We start from the raw sequence: 14,526 nt of genomic DNA, 5'->3' as shown, positions 1-14,526 counted from the left end.
ACTATGTATCTTCGGTCTACATAATTTTGTTTTTTTTTAATTAGAAGAATGTCGAATGTTTCTAGAAGGCTCTCTTAACATTTAGCGTATTCATTGCAGATACTCGGCACTCAGCCTCTTTAAGAGAATTCCGCTCCAAAGAAACTCCTTGTTGTGAAGATAGTAATTCTGTATCAGTACTTTACTCTTTGCATTGATCTAGGTCCTATGACCCCAAACCAGGTCTTTTCTTACATCAGATTTTTTTTGTATGATACTATTGAAATAGTTACCCAAGAGTGAATTTTTCTGCTCATCTTTCGATATTCGTATATTGGGTCGAGACAGTGATTCTGTTAGGTGCCTTAGCATTTTCCCTATAGGAATGAGTAAGGGAAGACCTATTTTCAGTGCTTTGTTTGCCTTTACAGCAGAGAATTGAATTAATACTTAATTACTCTGGCTGAGAGAGTTGGTCCTCGGCTTTCATTCTCATGTGATGATAGGTACCTTCCCTAATTCAAATATAATTCAAATCCTGATGTGTATGTAATCCTTTTAAGTGAGTTTTCACCAGTATTGTATTGAACTAGGTGAACTTGTGTTTTTAGATTAGTTTTTAGCTTGGTAAATATATTCATGTAAAACTCAGTTTTGTATATTAAAGAGTTTTCTTTCAGAGTGGGAATATTTTAATTACAAGCTCTATATACTTAAGCAGTTATAGAGGCTTTTTCCATAACAGGACATTCTTGACTATTTTTAAATTTGCTTTAGTTACTTTATTTGGTCAACAATATGGCAATTAAAATAGTCATACAGGGGAGTTCCCATCCTGGCTCAGTGGAAATGAATCCGACTAGCTTCCATGAAGACGCAGGTTTGATGCCTGATTCAGTGGGTTAAGGATCTGGCGTGGCTGTAGCTGTGGCGTAGGCCAGTGGTTACAGCTCTGATTGAACTCCTAGCTTGGGAACCTCCATATGCCACAGGTGTGGCCCTAAAAAGATTTTTAAAAATATAGTGGGCATGTCCATTGTGGCCCTTTGGAAACGAATCTGACTAGGAACCCTAAGGTTGCAGGTTTGATCCCTGGCCTCGCTCAGTGGGCTAAGGGTCCAGCGTTGCCATGGCTGTGGTGTAGGTCACAGACACAGCTTGGATCCCGTGTTGCTGTGTCTGTAGCATAGGCCAGCAGCTGTAGCTCCAGTTGGACCCCTAGCCTGGGAACCTCCATATGCCTTGGGTGCAGCCCTAAAAAAGCAAAAAAAAAAGAAAAAAGTCATACAAATGTGATGTATATATTGGTCTACTTTTTATATAGTTCTATGTTTATGTACCTAATAGGTCTTGGTCTGTGTAAGCATCAGCGTTGATCTATGCATGTTCTGTTATCAGAAGAACTGTTTCATTTTTGAGGTGATTTATAGAGCTAAAACATGTTCTTCATTTCTGAACTGTTGTTTGACACAGTAAATGTTTATTCTAATGAAAAATTAACAGTGTATTCCCCTGTTCTCTAGTTTGTTCCAGGCTTCTGTCCAGCTGGAATAGAAATGGTGATTATATAGGAACAGAAAAAAACATAAAAGTTGTAACAGCAGCATAGTCCTTTATAATTCATGATGCACTTTTCCATATGTGATCTTTTATCTAGACCTCAGTAACCCTGTGAGAAAGCATGGTAGCTATTGTCATCTCTGTTTTCTAGCTGCAGAAAGATTCTAAGATTCAGAAAGGTTAAACAACTTGCTCACGATGACCTAATTGAATGTAGGCTTTCAACTCCATGGATTGCACTCTTCTATTCCAAAACTTTCCTGGGATGACATAGGACTTTTTTTATTCAACGGGTTTTTCTGATTCAGGTCCACCATTGCAGGTTAAGGAAAATAATAGTTTTTGCTCTGTTTCATAGGAGTTGCTATCATGTATCATAGTAATATTTGTCTTGAGGCACCTTATTTAATGTGGCGTCAAGAGAAGTTACCTTATACCTATATCAATTTTTACAAGTATTACCATCCAGCAAAAAATAGGTGTATTATAAAGTTTACTTTAAAGTATTATGCAAATGTTAGGGTACTGCTTTGGTGACTCTTGTTAGTTTTTTTGTATTAAAATATTTGCAGATTTTGTAAAATTAAAGGTATTAGCACATATGTTTAACTGAATATATTTTGGATTAAAGTAGCACTTTCTATTTAAGGGAGGTAACATTTGTGGAAACCAATGTACGTATAGCTGGGATAGCAAAGAACAAAGTATGGAATTTGATCCCTTTCCGGGTGACTTTCATGTGCACGTTTTCATTGTTGAGTTTTATTGTCAAAGTTATACTTTTATTAATTTTTATTTTTTAAGATTCCTGATACACCTTTGTTTACTTTTACAGGCCCTAGATGGTCAGAATATTTATAATGCTTGCTGTACCCTAAGGATTGATTTTTCCAAACTCGTGAATTTGAATGTAAAATACAACAATGATAAAAGTAGAGATTATACTCGACCTGATCTCCCATCTGGGGATGGACAGCCTGCATTGGACCCAGCTATTGCTGCAGCATTTGCCAAGGAGACATCTCTCTTAGGTATGATTTTATTGTCTGTACCACTTTTCTCCCATTTTGCCAAATGGGAGAGGGCCTGTTAAATTCCAGTAAGTATAATGACTCTCATTTCGGAATTTAAGAAATTGTTACTTTTTTTCCCTCTCAGGTAAGAAGGCATATGAATGCTATTACAAGAAAAAAACCTAAACTCATCAGAATAGTTAAAATTATATCAGTTATATTCCTTTTACTACTCTCATCTTCTCTCCCAAAACAAAAGCTGTAATGAAGAAATACTGTTGAGTTTTGAATAAAATATTTATACTTTAAAGTTGACGTCATGTTGTCTAGGGCCCTGTACATATTCTTTAGGGCTAATCTAATTGTTTTAATTTAACACTGCACAGAAATCAGAAAGTTAACAGACCCAACAAGTATTGGGAGTAGGTATAAGGATTTTTTTCAAAGCATATTATAGCTTCTCTTAAAAACAGTTTTAACTAGAAAGAATTTTATAGAAAATTTATTTTGGTATTGCATTTTGTCTTGAACATCACATTTTGCCTGTTCTACAATGGATTTGACCCACCTAACCAAAAATAAAAATTTGAAACTAATAGTGACAGAGTCAAGATGAAAAAAATAAGGGGAAATGTTATTTTGTAACGAAAGTAAGTGAAGTGATTTGTAATCTAAGATGAAATTTTATAGTTTCCTTTTATTTGATGTATTCAGGAAATTTTTGGTGCCTGAAGTTTGTGAAACTTATCTTTAAGTGAGAATTTCTGTACATATGTAACCCAAGATTGATGAGTCACAAACTGGTTCTTAGAGTTTAGTTTATGTTCATCAATTAAAAAAGAAAAAGCATTATAATGAAGTAATTCTTAGATATTTATGTAGATATGTAACATTTGTGTTAGCCGTTTGTAAATAGGTAATATAAGTGATTCATCTTTGAACAGAGATACTAATGTACAAGAGAAGCAATTGGTATTTGAAATTAATTTTGGTAATTATTTATCTATTTGTTTGTCTTTTTGCCATTTCTTGGGCTGCTGCTGCGGTATATGGAGGTTCCCAGGCTAGGGGTCTAATCGGAGCTGTAGCCGCCGGCCTATGCCACAGCCCCAGCAACGCGGGATCCAAGCCACATCTGCAACCTACACCACAACAGCTCATGGCAACGCCGGATCCTCAACCCACTGAGCAAGGCCAGGGATTGAACTCGCAACCTCCTGGTTCCTAGTCGGATTCGTTAACCATTGAGCCATGACGGGAACTCCTAATTTTGGTAACTTGAGACAAAATTAACCTTTTATTCTAATTTTCTGATACATCTAGCACACGTCATAGTAGTTTATCATGACCATATTCATCTTGAGATAACATTCTTCCCGAGAGAATCTGTGTCACCGTGTGGGCGTAATTTAAGCCTTTATTCCCTTAACTTAGCTTCTAAGTTAATGATAATGATTCTTTCATAATGTACCATTTTTGAAAATATTTTTTTAATCTATCTATGTATTTATTTTTATGGCTGCACCTACAGCATATGGACATTCCTGGGCCAGGGATTGAATCCAAGCCACACCTGCGACCTACATCGCAGCTGTGGCAACACTGGGTCCTTTAACCCACTGCACTGGGCCATGGGTTGAACCCGTGCCTCTGCAGTGGATTCCTAACCCACTGCACCACAGTGGAAACTCCTAGTGTACCATATTTAAAAGTAAAGTCAAAAGTGAGGGAATAATGAATGACACATGGCCTTGTTACTGTAGATTCTTAAATTCTTTATTTATTTATTTATTTTTTTGTCTTTTGTTGTTGTTGTTGTTGCTATTTCTTGGGCCGCTCCCGCGGCATATGGAGGTTCCCAGGCTAGGGGTTGAATCGGAGCTGTAGCCACCGGCCTACGCCAGAGCCACAGCAACGTGGGATCCGAGCCCCGTCTGCAACCTACACCACAGCTCACGGCAACGCCGGATCGTTAACCCACTGAGCAAGGGCAGGGACGGAACCCGCAACCTCATGGTTCCTAGTCGGATTCATTAACCACTGCGCCACGACGGGAACTCCTTAAATTCTTTATTGATAGAAATTATTTTATAGAAAACATCAGCATTTATTGAATAGCTTCTAGATTCTAGGCATTCTGAAAGGTACTTGGCAGATCATTATTTAATCCTTAAAATAACCAAAGCAGATGGCAACAAAAATTTATTTCATAGTTTCTGAGAGGTTTAAAATTTGATGTGCAGGTCATTAAAGAAACAGTTTAAGGGTAAAATAGCAAGAAACTTCAGCTAGTGTCAAACATAGGAGTGTAATAATGACTTCCTTGGACCCCAGTGAGCCGTGTGTGTTTACACATTTGAGTATAGTTAGATGAGTTTGTATGTGATTTGGATTCTGGGTGGAGTCATGTTTAGAAGTCACTTAGATTCTTCTAGGTAATTCATTTTTTTCCTTGAAAGCTCATGGCCTTGGTGGATTTTTTTTTAAGTAATAACAAGTCTTTTTGAAGAAAGATTATGAAGCCCTGACATAACTAACTTGTGTCTTGTTCAGTGCTTTTATAAGTCATTTTTCAAGTACTGCACATTTTGCTTTAAAAGAATGTGAATAAAGTTTGCTCCATTCCCAATAAATAAATTTGGTGTCTTCTTCCAGGCTCTTATGTAGAATATTTTAATATTTTAATATATACTGACACGCCTCATTTTATTGTGCTTTGCAGATGCTTTTTTTTTTTTTTTTTTTTTTTGCAAATTGAAGGTTCCATGGCAACCCTCCCTTGTCAGATGATGGGTAGCATTCTTTTAGCAGTAATATGTTTTTAACTAAGGTATATACATTGTTTTTTTAGACATAATGCTGTTTGCACACTTAACAGATTACAATATAGTGTAAACATAGTCTTTATATGCACTGGGAAACTAAACAAATTGTATGACTCACGTTATGGCAATGCTCACTTTCCTATGATACTTGCTTTATTGTGGTGGTCCGGAACCAAAGCTGCAGTATCTGAAGTATGCCTGCAGTTTCTGCACTCTTCCTGATGAGGACAAGGAAAGTATTTTGTGGCGAAAACACGTGAATTCATCTTCTTTTAGTAAATAACTTCACCATTTACCTGTTTTTATGGTTTTACATCCCATATAAATGGGTTTAATTATTTATTTTTAATTTTTATGGCTACACTCACAGCAGGTGGAAGTTCCCAGGCCAGGGATTGAATCTGAGCCACAGCTGTGGCATGTGATGTACGCTGCATGCTGGATCCTTTAACCCACTGTGCTGTGTTGGGGATCAAACTCTTGCCTTCCCCTGCAGTGACCCAAGCCGCTGCATTTGGATTCTTAACCCACTGTGCCACAGTGGGAATGCCCAGATTTTTAAATTTTAAATATCCTCAAATAGTTTTTGGAAGTGGGTAAGTTATGTTTTAAAAATCAAATAGTGGAATTTAAGAGATAGCCACTTATATTTTGATGTCGTTCTTATTTTTCTATGTAAATAGATATTTTGTACAGAATCACCCTGTATTTACTATTTTATTTGAACTGTCACTCTACTGAGGATTTTTGGGAAAATGATAATTCTAATAGCTGCATAGCATGGTAATGGGTATATAACATAATACTTTTGGAAGTATGTTGGACATTTAGTCTACTTTCATACTTTTTTATTAATATAAATGGCACTGTGACAAACGCTTAAAATAACTTTTTTGTTTCTCAGATTAGATTACTAGAACTAGACTCATTGGGTCAAAACAAGTGTTAACATCTTCAGATGCTTTTTGCAAATTTCTTTCTAGTATGGCGATGTTTATTTAAACTAACATAAATGTTATATGATGCTGACTATTCTACTTTTTCTCCTACCAGGATTGAGTATTATTATTTTCTACTTGCTACAATATTAATTTTCTAAGAATGTGTCAGGTTATTACTTTTAATTTTATTGTTTTATGAGCTAGTTTATAATTTTTAAATGCTTATTAGATGTTTACAAGTCCTTGAGTTGGTTGTCTGGATTCTTTCTATGGGATGTGCAAAACATGTAAAATGTGTATTTAGGATATTACATTTATATTTAGTATGAGCTAAAGCTTCAACTTTATACATATATTTTAGACTGGCCATTTATGGAAAAAAATTTTAAAATAATTCATCCCAATCCAAAAGTTTTCATTTATAAAACATTAACACTTTTTACCCTCTTCCTTTGGTGTGAATAGTATGGTCTTTGCAAGGACCACTTGCTGTTAATGCTTTCTAAAGTAGTCTTCAAGTACTCTTCATAGTATGACATACAGTATTGCTGGAGTGGTGACTAAATTATTTTTCTGTTTATTTGCCTAAGAAGACTTTAAAGTAAGCAGATGATATTGATGGCATCCATTTCCTGCTTGAGTCCTCCTTAAACAGTACTTGTTCAAAATGAAATAATTGATAGGTATTCCTTTGTTTCAAAGATTCTGTAAGAACACAGATGTTAGGTGATAATCCTTTTCTGTTAAATATTTAGGGGGATTCCCTTTACCTTGTGTGATTCTTTTTATGTTATACCTGAGCACTTGATTAAATTTAATTACTTTAGAGTCAGTATTACAAGTTTTGATTTATTTTACACAGTAATTTTTTTTTTCTTTTTTTTCCCTCTTTTTGCTATTTCTTGGGCCGCTCCCGCGTCATATGGAGGTTCCCAGGCTAGGGGTCAAATCAGAGCTGTAGCCACCGGCCTACGCCAGAGCCACAGCAGCGCGGGATCCGAGCCGCGTCTGCAACCTACACCACAGGTCACAGCAACGCCAGATCGTTAACCCACTGAGCAAGGGCAGGGACCGAACCCGCAACCTCATGGTTCCTAGTCGGATTTGTTAACCACTGCGCCACGACAGGAACTCCTACACAGTAATTTTATAAGGCGAGCATTTGTCCCTGGCTTCTCTTACTGCTAGGGATCACAGTATCTCCAAAAATCTAATTTATTCAAGAGTGGATAGAATACTTCTATAAAGAATGGAGACTGAGTGCTTTGTAATTAGAAATCTGACATCTAAATACATAATCACAAACCTGGTGGATTATTAATTATTTACATATTCTACATCAAAGAACAAGGTGATCAAAAATCCTTGAGGTTATAAATTAAGATGTTTTTATAATCGTTTTATCATGTTTAAGAAGTATAGTTAATTAAGAGATAGGTCACTTTTTAGAAAGACTGCTAGAAGTAATTAATTTTTCATGATCATGTCTACATTTTAAAAATTAATGCAGATAATATGTACAAAGAATACTTCAGAGCTTTCCATGTATTTCGAATTAATAATGTAGCAGCCAGTCTCATCATATGGTTTTAACAGAAAGGCAAAACAAACTTTGTATGGGATGTTGCCGATGTGAACATAATTGATAATTAAGAATAGATACACAAACATTTATTCATAAAGGTAAATGTGTAGTCCTTACTCAACAGTGTTTCTCAAACTTCCCTGCAAATCAGAATTGCCAGGCCCCACCCTGGACACGGAGAATCATAAGATGGGGTCCCTTGCATTTATTTTTTAAGATTCCAAAATGATTTTACTGAGTAGTGGAAGTTGAGAACTACTACTATAGAGAAAATTTGTTTTTAGATGCTTTATTTTAGCTTTTTAGCAGAATTATTAGTGTCCTCATAAAAATATTCTTCATAGCTATTGATCAGTATTTTAATACTTTTCTTTATTCATGCTGTGTAATGCTCTTGGTACAATTCTTGATATCGTGGTTTGATATTATAATATTGTTTAGCCGTTGAGTTGAGTTTATTTTGGTTTACTTTTCTATGTGTTTATGATGCATAAAATCAACAATGATTTTTTTAAAACAGCAGTTTAAAACTTACTTTTAAATGACTTCTGAAAGCGTTTGTCGCTTTTGAGGGGGTTATTTACATGGTAATTTTTTAAAAACCTTTTGTTAAAGATTTCAGTTATCACTAATACAGTGAATCCCACATATTCATCATTTCAATTCACTAGTTCCCATACTTGTTTTATCTGTTAAGTTTTGTTCTTATATTTTGAAGCAAATCCTTAATGTCATGTCATCTCAAACAACCATTATTTCTCTAAAATAGTGACATCTTCTTAACAAGCATATCTGATCAGAATTGGTCACAGCCTGATCAAAGCCTGATTATCATGCCTGTCAAACTTGAGAATGAGTTCTTAATGACATTGGTTACTCAGATCTATCTTTGAATTTCCCCAGTTGTCTCAAAAATAGTGTTCTTTAAGGATTGATTTATTCAGCATATGATCCTCTGGAGGGCCGCAGATGGCATTTGGTAGTCTCCCTCCTGAGTCAGGCCTCTCCCTCCACCCTCAGTCCCATTGAGTTATTAGAGAAATCTAGTTATAGGTAGTCTTTGAGAAAATGCCTCAGTCTGAATTGGTCTGGCTGTTCCTTATAGTGTCAACTTGTTCCTCCATCACCTCTGCTTTATATAAACTACGCATTAGCTCCAAAAGCTTGATTAGATTCAGATTCATTCATTCATTTATTTGGCTGTGCCTGCAGTATATGGAAGTTTCTGGGCCAGGGATTGAACCCATACCACAGCAGCAACCTGAGCCACTGCAGTAACAATGGCCGGATCCTAACCTGCTGAACCATCAAGGGCCTCATTTCTACCTTGAAAACAAGAATAAATGTCTAGTGGTTTCAGCGATGCTTTAAAATAGATTGTGGGTTCAGTTCAGGTGGTGGCATTCTGATCCTTCCATTATATTTTTCTGTTAATAGTTTTAGTATCTACTAATGATTGCTGCCTTAATTTATTTCATTTGGAGCTTGCAAATGTTGTTTTTTTCCTTCTAATTCTCCTATAGTAATTGAAAAATATTTATAATGTAGTGTTCCTTCATCAACTAAGGCTATTTATTGTTTGTGCAGGACAGGTTTTTTGTTCACACCTTGTATTTGGAAGGCAGGGGAAGAGTCGGAGTCCTACCTTATGTAATTCATGATTTTGTACCACGATGGCCTGAATATGCACCTCCAAGCACACCTCCAATGATAAAATTTATTTGCTCATTTTTTAGTGGAAGAAGTTTATGCCTAGTTTTTGTTTGCTTTTAATTAATTATTTAAACCCATTTATGAGTGGGTACAGCCTGGATTCCTCCCAACCTCTGCCTTAAACTTTTGGAACTATTGGTTACTTCCAGTTTTTTGTAGCTCCAGAATGGTTTGAGATAGTGACTTTAGCCTGGAAGCTAGTGTTTTTAATTTATTTATGTAATTATTATTATGTTTTAGTCTTTCTAAGTGGCCCAAAAAGGAAAGAGGGGTAGATAGCTAGTAAAAATTCAGATATGTTCATCTCAAAAAAGAATTCATTCCATAAAATAACTAGGACGCATTACTATTATTCTCATTAAAACTACTAGACTATAATTCACTTCTATCTTAAAGCTAATTGTAAGAAAAAATAACCTCCGGATAAAAATTTTCTTTCGAAGTTGATGATTACATAGTCTTTGCTTAAGCTGATTTGTTGTCATCATCCATTGTTTTCAGCTCTAGCTTCAAGAAATTTTTTTTCTTAACCCTATAATTTACCTTCTTTTCTATGGTAGCCTGCCACATATTTGAAAACCTCTCTCACACTCCTGGTGTTTATATTTTGAAAGCTAAACAGCCCGAATTCAGTGGTAATCAACTTCAGCCTTTGGATATAGAAGATAGGTTTAAATTAAATCAGACTGTAGATTTAATCTTGAAAAAAATTTGCTTTTAAGAGTTGACAATCCTGTGAATAGTATGGCTGAAACAAAGAAAAATCTTGCAAAATGTATTACTGCTGCTTCTGCAGTCAGTAGAAGAAAAAGTTTTTGACCATTGTATAAAATGTGCCTCTGTCCAAAACAGGTAAAAATTGCACAGAAGGTTTTCGGGCTCTCTAAAGATACACCAAGAAAGCAATAGATAAATAATAAGAAATTTCATTTAGGTTTTTTTGAGCTCTTCCTAACTTCTTATTTCTCTTCAATTTTAAATGTTTCTATATTTTTTTCTTTCCTATCGTTCATTTAGAATGGTATTTTATCTCTGAATACACCTTTTCTTTTTGCCCCACATGCTAGATTTTTCTTACCCTCATGTAATTGCTGTGAGCATTTCCCATTCCTAGAAGGATTCGGCCTCCTGTCATTGGCATCCTGTTTATTGATTCATCCCATTTCTTCAACATTCACTTTAGCACTGTGTTTTGTACTATATAGGGACTTGGGAAAATCACAAGAAACAAATAGGGAAAAATTAAGCATAAAAGTAATAGGACTTGCCATCTTACTGATACGATGACTTACGAAGAATTAAACTTACATAGAGGAATCCACCTGGACGGGAAATTGAGTCTAGGCTTTAGGCAACCGTTCTGTGGGGTTTGAGAACTTAGAAGGCCCAGAGGAGTGATGTTTAAAACTTTGCTTTAAAATTCCCAGGTACAAGAGAGGGAACAGGGTTAAAGACTTGAAAATAAAACTTTAAGCAGTGCATATTTATGTTGTGGGAAAACTAAAGAAGCAAGAAATTGAAGGATGAAATAAATAGGATTAAATTTAGAAGTGCCTTTTCAGTTTAGTAGTCACCATAAGGTTTATTCTTTTAAGAATGGATATGAATCCAATTAAAATGGATTAAGGATGCAAATATGATAAAGTATTGACTACTTTTTGAAGAAGTGCACATAGCAAAGAAGGAGAAATGGGATGGTAGTTGAAGAGCAAATAGGGCCCGAGGGGAAATGTTTGCAGCGAGCAAGTGTGCATAATCATTAAGAGTATGGGCTCCAAATCCACACATCCTCAGTTCAGAATCTGGCTCAGCTTCGCTGTCTCTGCTTTCACATTTGTAATGGATATAACGAAGTTAATTCCATGTTGTAAGGCTAGTGCGAGGATTAAATGCGTTAATACGTACAAAGAATTTTGCACAGTGCTTGGCATATAATGAATGCTTATTTCATGTTAGCTGGTGTTTGTTTTGAAGGCTAGCTTAAGTCCTAGAATTGATTATGGTGGATTGGATCAATAATACAGTGGAAAGGTTGGGGGGTAGGAAATAATAGAGATACTTTTTACAACCATGGTGAGAACTGGGATGGATTTTTTTCAAGCTCCCCTAGAAATTTTGGAACATGGCTGTAGCCCGACCTTAAGTCATCAGCTTTTTATAGTCTACGTATATATAGTCTACCATTTTGTATCTTTGTAGAGAAAGGGGAATAAATGTAAGAAGGAAGGCCTTCTGAAGTTGGTTGAAAATTTTGGAGAAATTCTGATCTCGGTCTTTTATTTGCTGAACATGAGATTGGGAGTAGGAAATAGGACTTAAGTCTAGTGGGTTTTTAGGGAATTCTTGAAACTACACTAGGAAATCCACTAATGTGGAATAACAAATTGTGGAATCAGTTTTGCATTGTGTATATGTGTTTTCACTCTATCACTTTACAAACCCAGATGAAAGCATAGCCAAAAAAATTCTCGATTTATCCAAGTCTAGCATTGTAGAGCATTAACAAGTTAGTCACAAGCAGGCCAAAATGCTCAGCTGCATTGTAAGGTCTAACCAAGGGAGAATAGAAAGGTAATTGCTCGTCATATAGGCTAAAGGTGGGTTCAGTGGTTGTATGGGAGTAGGAGGATCGAGAAGATGGAAGAAAAAAGTCAGGAAAAGGGGATGTTAATATGAGAAATGAATAGGAAAGAAAAGGAAAAATCAAAGGTGTAGAAAAAAGTTAAAATAGGCTTGATATTAGTAAAAATCATCAAAGTAGACATTTTTAAGAAATTGTGAGACCAGAGTGTCAGGTCACAGGATGATGACAGGAGCTGAGAGAGGAGGAGATAAATCCAGGTGCTGAAGTCTTTATGTAATGAAGAAAATGTCCCAGTGACCCGATGGCTGTTTTGATGAGAAATGATTGTATGGTATCGACCTCAAAGGCCTTCTGATTGGTGACGGTAGAACAGCAGTCGGAAGGTAACATTGGGTGGTGGGATAGTGGGATGAATGATGCATCCTTTACTTTTTACTTCCCTTTGGGGAAGGGGATGGGGAGAGGAAAATGACTTTTTGAGAGGGTTATAGGAGAAGTTTCATTAGGATCATGGAAGCTTTTAATTAAAATTTTTCTCTAAGGAACACATGTAATAAAAATGCAATTGTTAATGATAGAAAAGAAAATAGGTTTTCGAGGGGAAAATAGAAATTTAAGGGAAGGTTGGTGGAAAAGGAGAAATGGATTGTTTCAGGACAGAATAAAGTCTGTCATTCTTGTCAGCAGTAAAGTTTTTGTTTTCTAATCAAGAAATAAAATGTTACAAAAACTGCCTTCCCCACCCAGGACCTTATATTGCATGAATTAGAACAGGCCTCAAAATCCCACCACCAGTCCTCTGTTCAGTAATATGTGAGAATAACAACCACCAGATGGCTTGAACAGGGAAAGGAAGTACAGAATCAAAAAATGAGGTAATTGACTTCAGATAGAAATTTTAGAGTGGGAAATGAAAGGATAAAACAAATTCTAAAATAAATAAATAAATTAGTTAAAATAAAAAACAAAAAAAACCCCAAATTCTCCATCTTTAAAAAGCATGGGTAAAACTATCATGGTCAAGAGTAGCCTAAAGAGGCATGACTAGCTCTAATAACAGGATCCTGGAACAAAAAAAGAAAAATGACATTATTTACATAATGGGCTTTAATTAACATCAATATTGGCTGATTAAGTGCAACAACTATATCATACTATTGTAAGATGTTAATAAGGGGGGGAGGGTGCCCAGGTTATTAGGAACTTTCTAGAATCTTTTTTATAAATGTAAAGCTGTTCTAAAATAAAAGTTTATTTATTTATTTATTTGTCTTTTTGGGCTGTACCCACAGCATATGGAGGTTCCAAGCCTAGGAATTGGAGCCGTAGCTGCCGTCCTACACCACAGCCGCAGCAACACCATATCCAAGCCGTGTCTGCAACCTACACCACAGCTCACAGCAATGCTAGATCCTTAAGCCACTGAGTGGGGCCTGGGATTGAACCTGTGTCCTCATGGATACTAGCAGATTCGTTTCCGCTCAGCCATGATGGGAACTCCTAAAAAATCAGATAAAATTTGTAAATGATTGAAGATAAATTATCAAAAACAGTTTAATTTTTCAGTTAAAATGGACAAAGGGGTGTCTGTGCCTCAGCAGAATAGGATTTGAGGGGTAGAGGTAGATAAATAGTTTATATCACCCTGTGGGCGTTGAGTCTCCATCAGATATTACATGGCTGTGTGTCCATCATGTTCAGTGGAGGAAGGGCTAATACTGTGTCAGAACTAATACAAGAAATTTGTAAAATTGCTGAACTACTCAAAAATGTTCGGGCGGTTCACATAGAAAGGATCCCTGTGACACCCTTCTTTGGTATATGACACTTTGAAGCTCTGTCATTATTGGACTCTCATAACAATCCTGGGAGTAAACAGGCATTTTTTTTCTGCCATCATCATTATGCATAAAGAGTGTTTTTTTGTTGTGTTTTTTTTTTTACAACATACCCACTTTCTTAAGTAGAAATGTAAATCGTTAAAATTAATTTCTACAGCTAAAAGTAATCCATTAGAGCCAATGTATAGAACATGTTTTATATGTTTTTTTTTTTTTTTTTTTACAAGAAATGTGTTACAGCTAGGAGTTAATGTTAACATGAAAAATACTGAATTCCTTTTCAGAATTTATCATTATGGTGTAAATAGTGCATCATGAAATATTTTTTAGGTTTATATTTTAATGTAGCAGCCAACATTGAGATTATTAAACCTAAGAAAAAACTACCTGACTGACAAAGTGATTTTTTTAGAGTATACTGAGAGAAATTGTGGAATCTATCCTTAGAGGCTTTAGAAGTTTAGTAAAAACCTCAGATTATTCTA

The 14,526-nt window shown here is 35.6% G+C and overlaps 1 protein-coding gene across 13 annotated transcripts in view; it reads left to right on the top strand.

Annotated features, from left to right (window-relative positions):
• Window positions 1–14,526, top strand: part of PTBP2 (polypyrimidine tract binding protein 2) — an 80,367-nt gene that overhangs the window by 52,583 nt on the left and 13,258 nt on the right. For 12 of the 13 annotated variants that reach the window (XR_014844692.1, XR_014844691.1, XR_014844690.1 and 9 more), the window contains one exon: window positions 2,375–2,570. Coding sequence is in view for 9 of the 13 variants with exons in the window: in XM_085023896.1 (XP_084880022.1) it covers window positions 2,375–2,570 (196 nt within the window). In the remaining 4 variants the exon portion in view is untranslated. Of the gene's footprint in view, window positions 1–2,374; window positions 2,571–2,697; window positions 3,399–14,526 lie in introns of those variants that run through there. The other variant, XM_085023897.1, reaches the window with a different exon arrangement.

This window comes from Sus scrofa, chromosome 4 (assembly GCF_054392235.1).
Source record: "Sus scrofa isolate SSC_HxYL_T2T_F1_AM1 chromosome 4, Sscrofa_HxYL_maternal_Yorkshire_Landrace_v2.0, whole genome shotgun sequence".
NCBI classification, from domain to species: Eukaryota; Metazoa; Chordata; class Mammalia; order Artiodactyla; family Suidae; genus Sus; species Sus scrofa.
The sequence above is the reverse complement of the archived record's forward strand: the minus strand, read 5'-3'. Positions and strand labels throughout refer to the sequence as shown.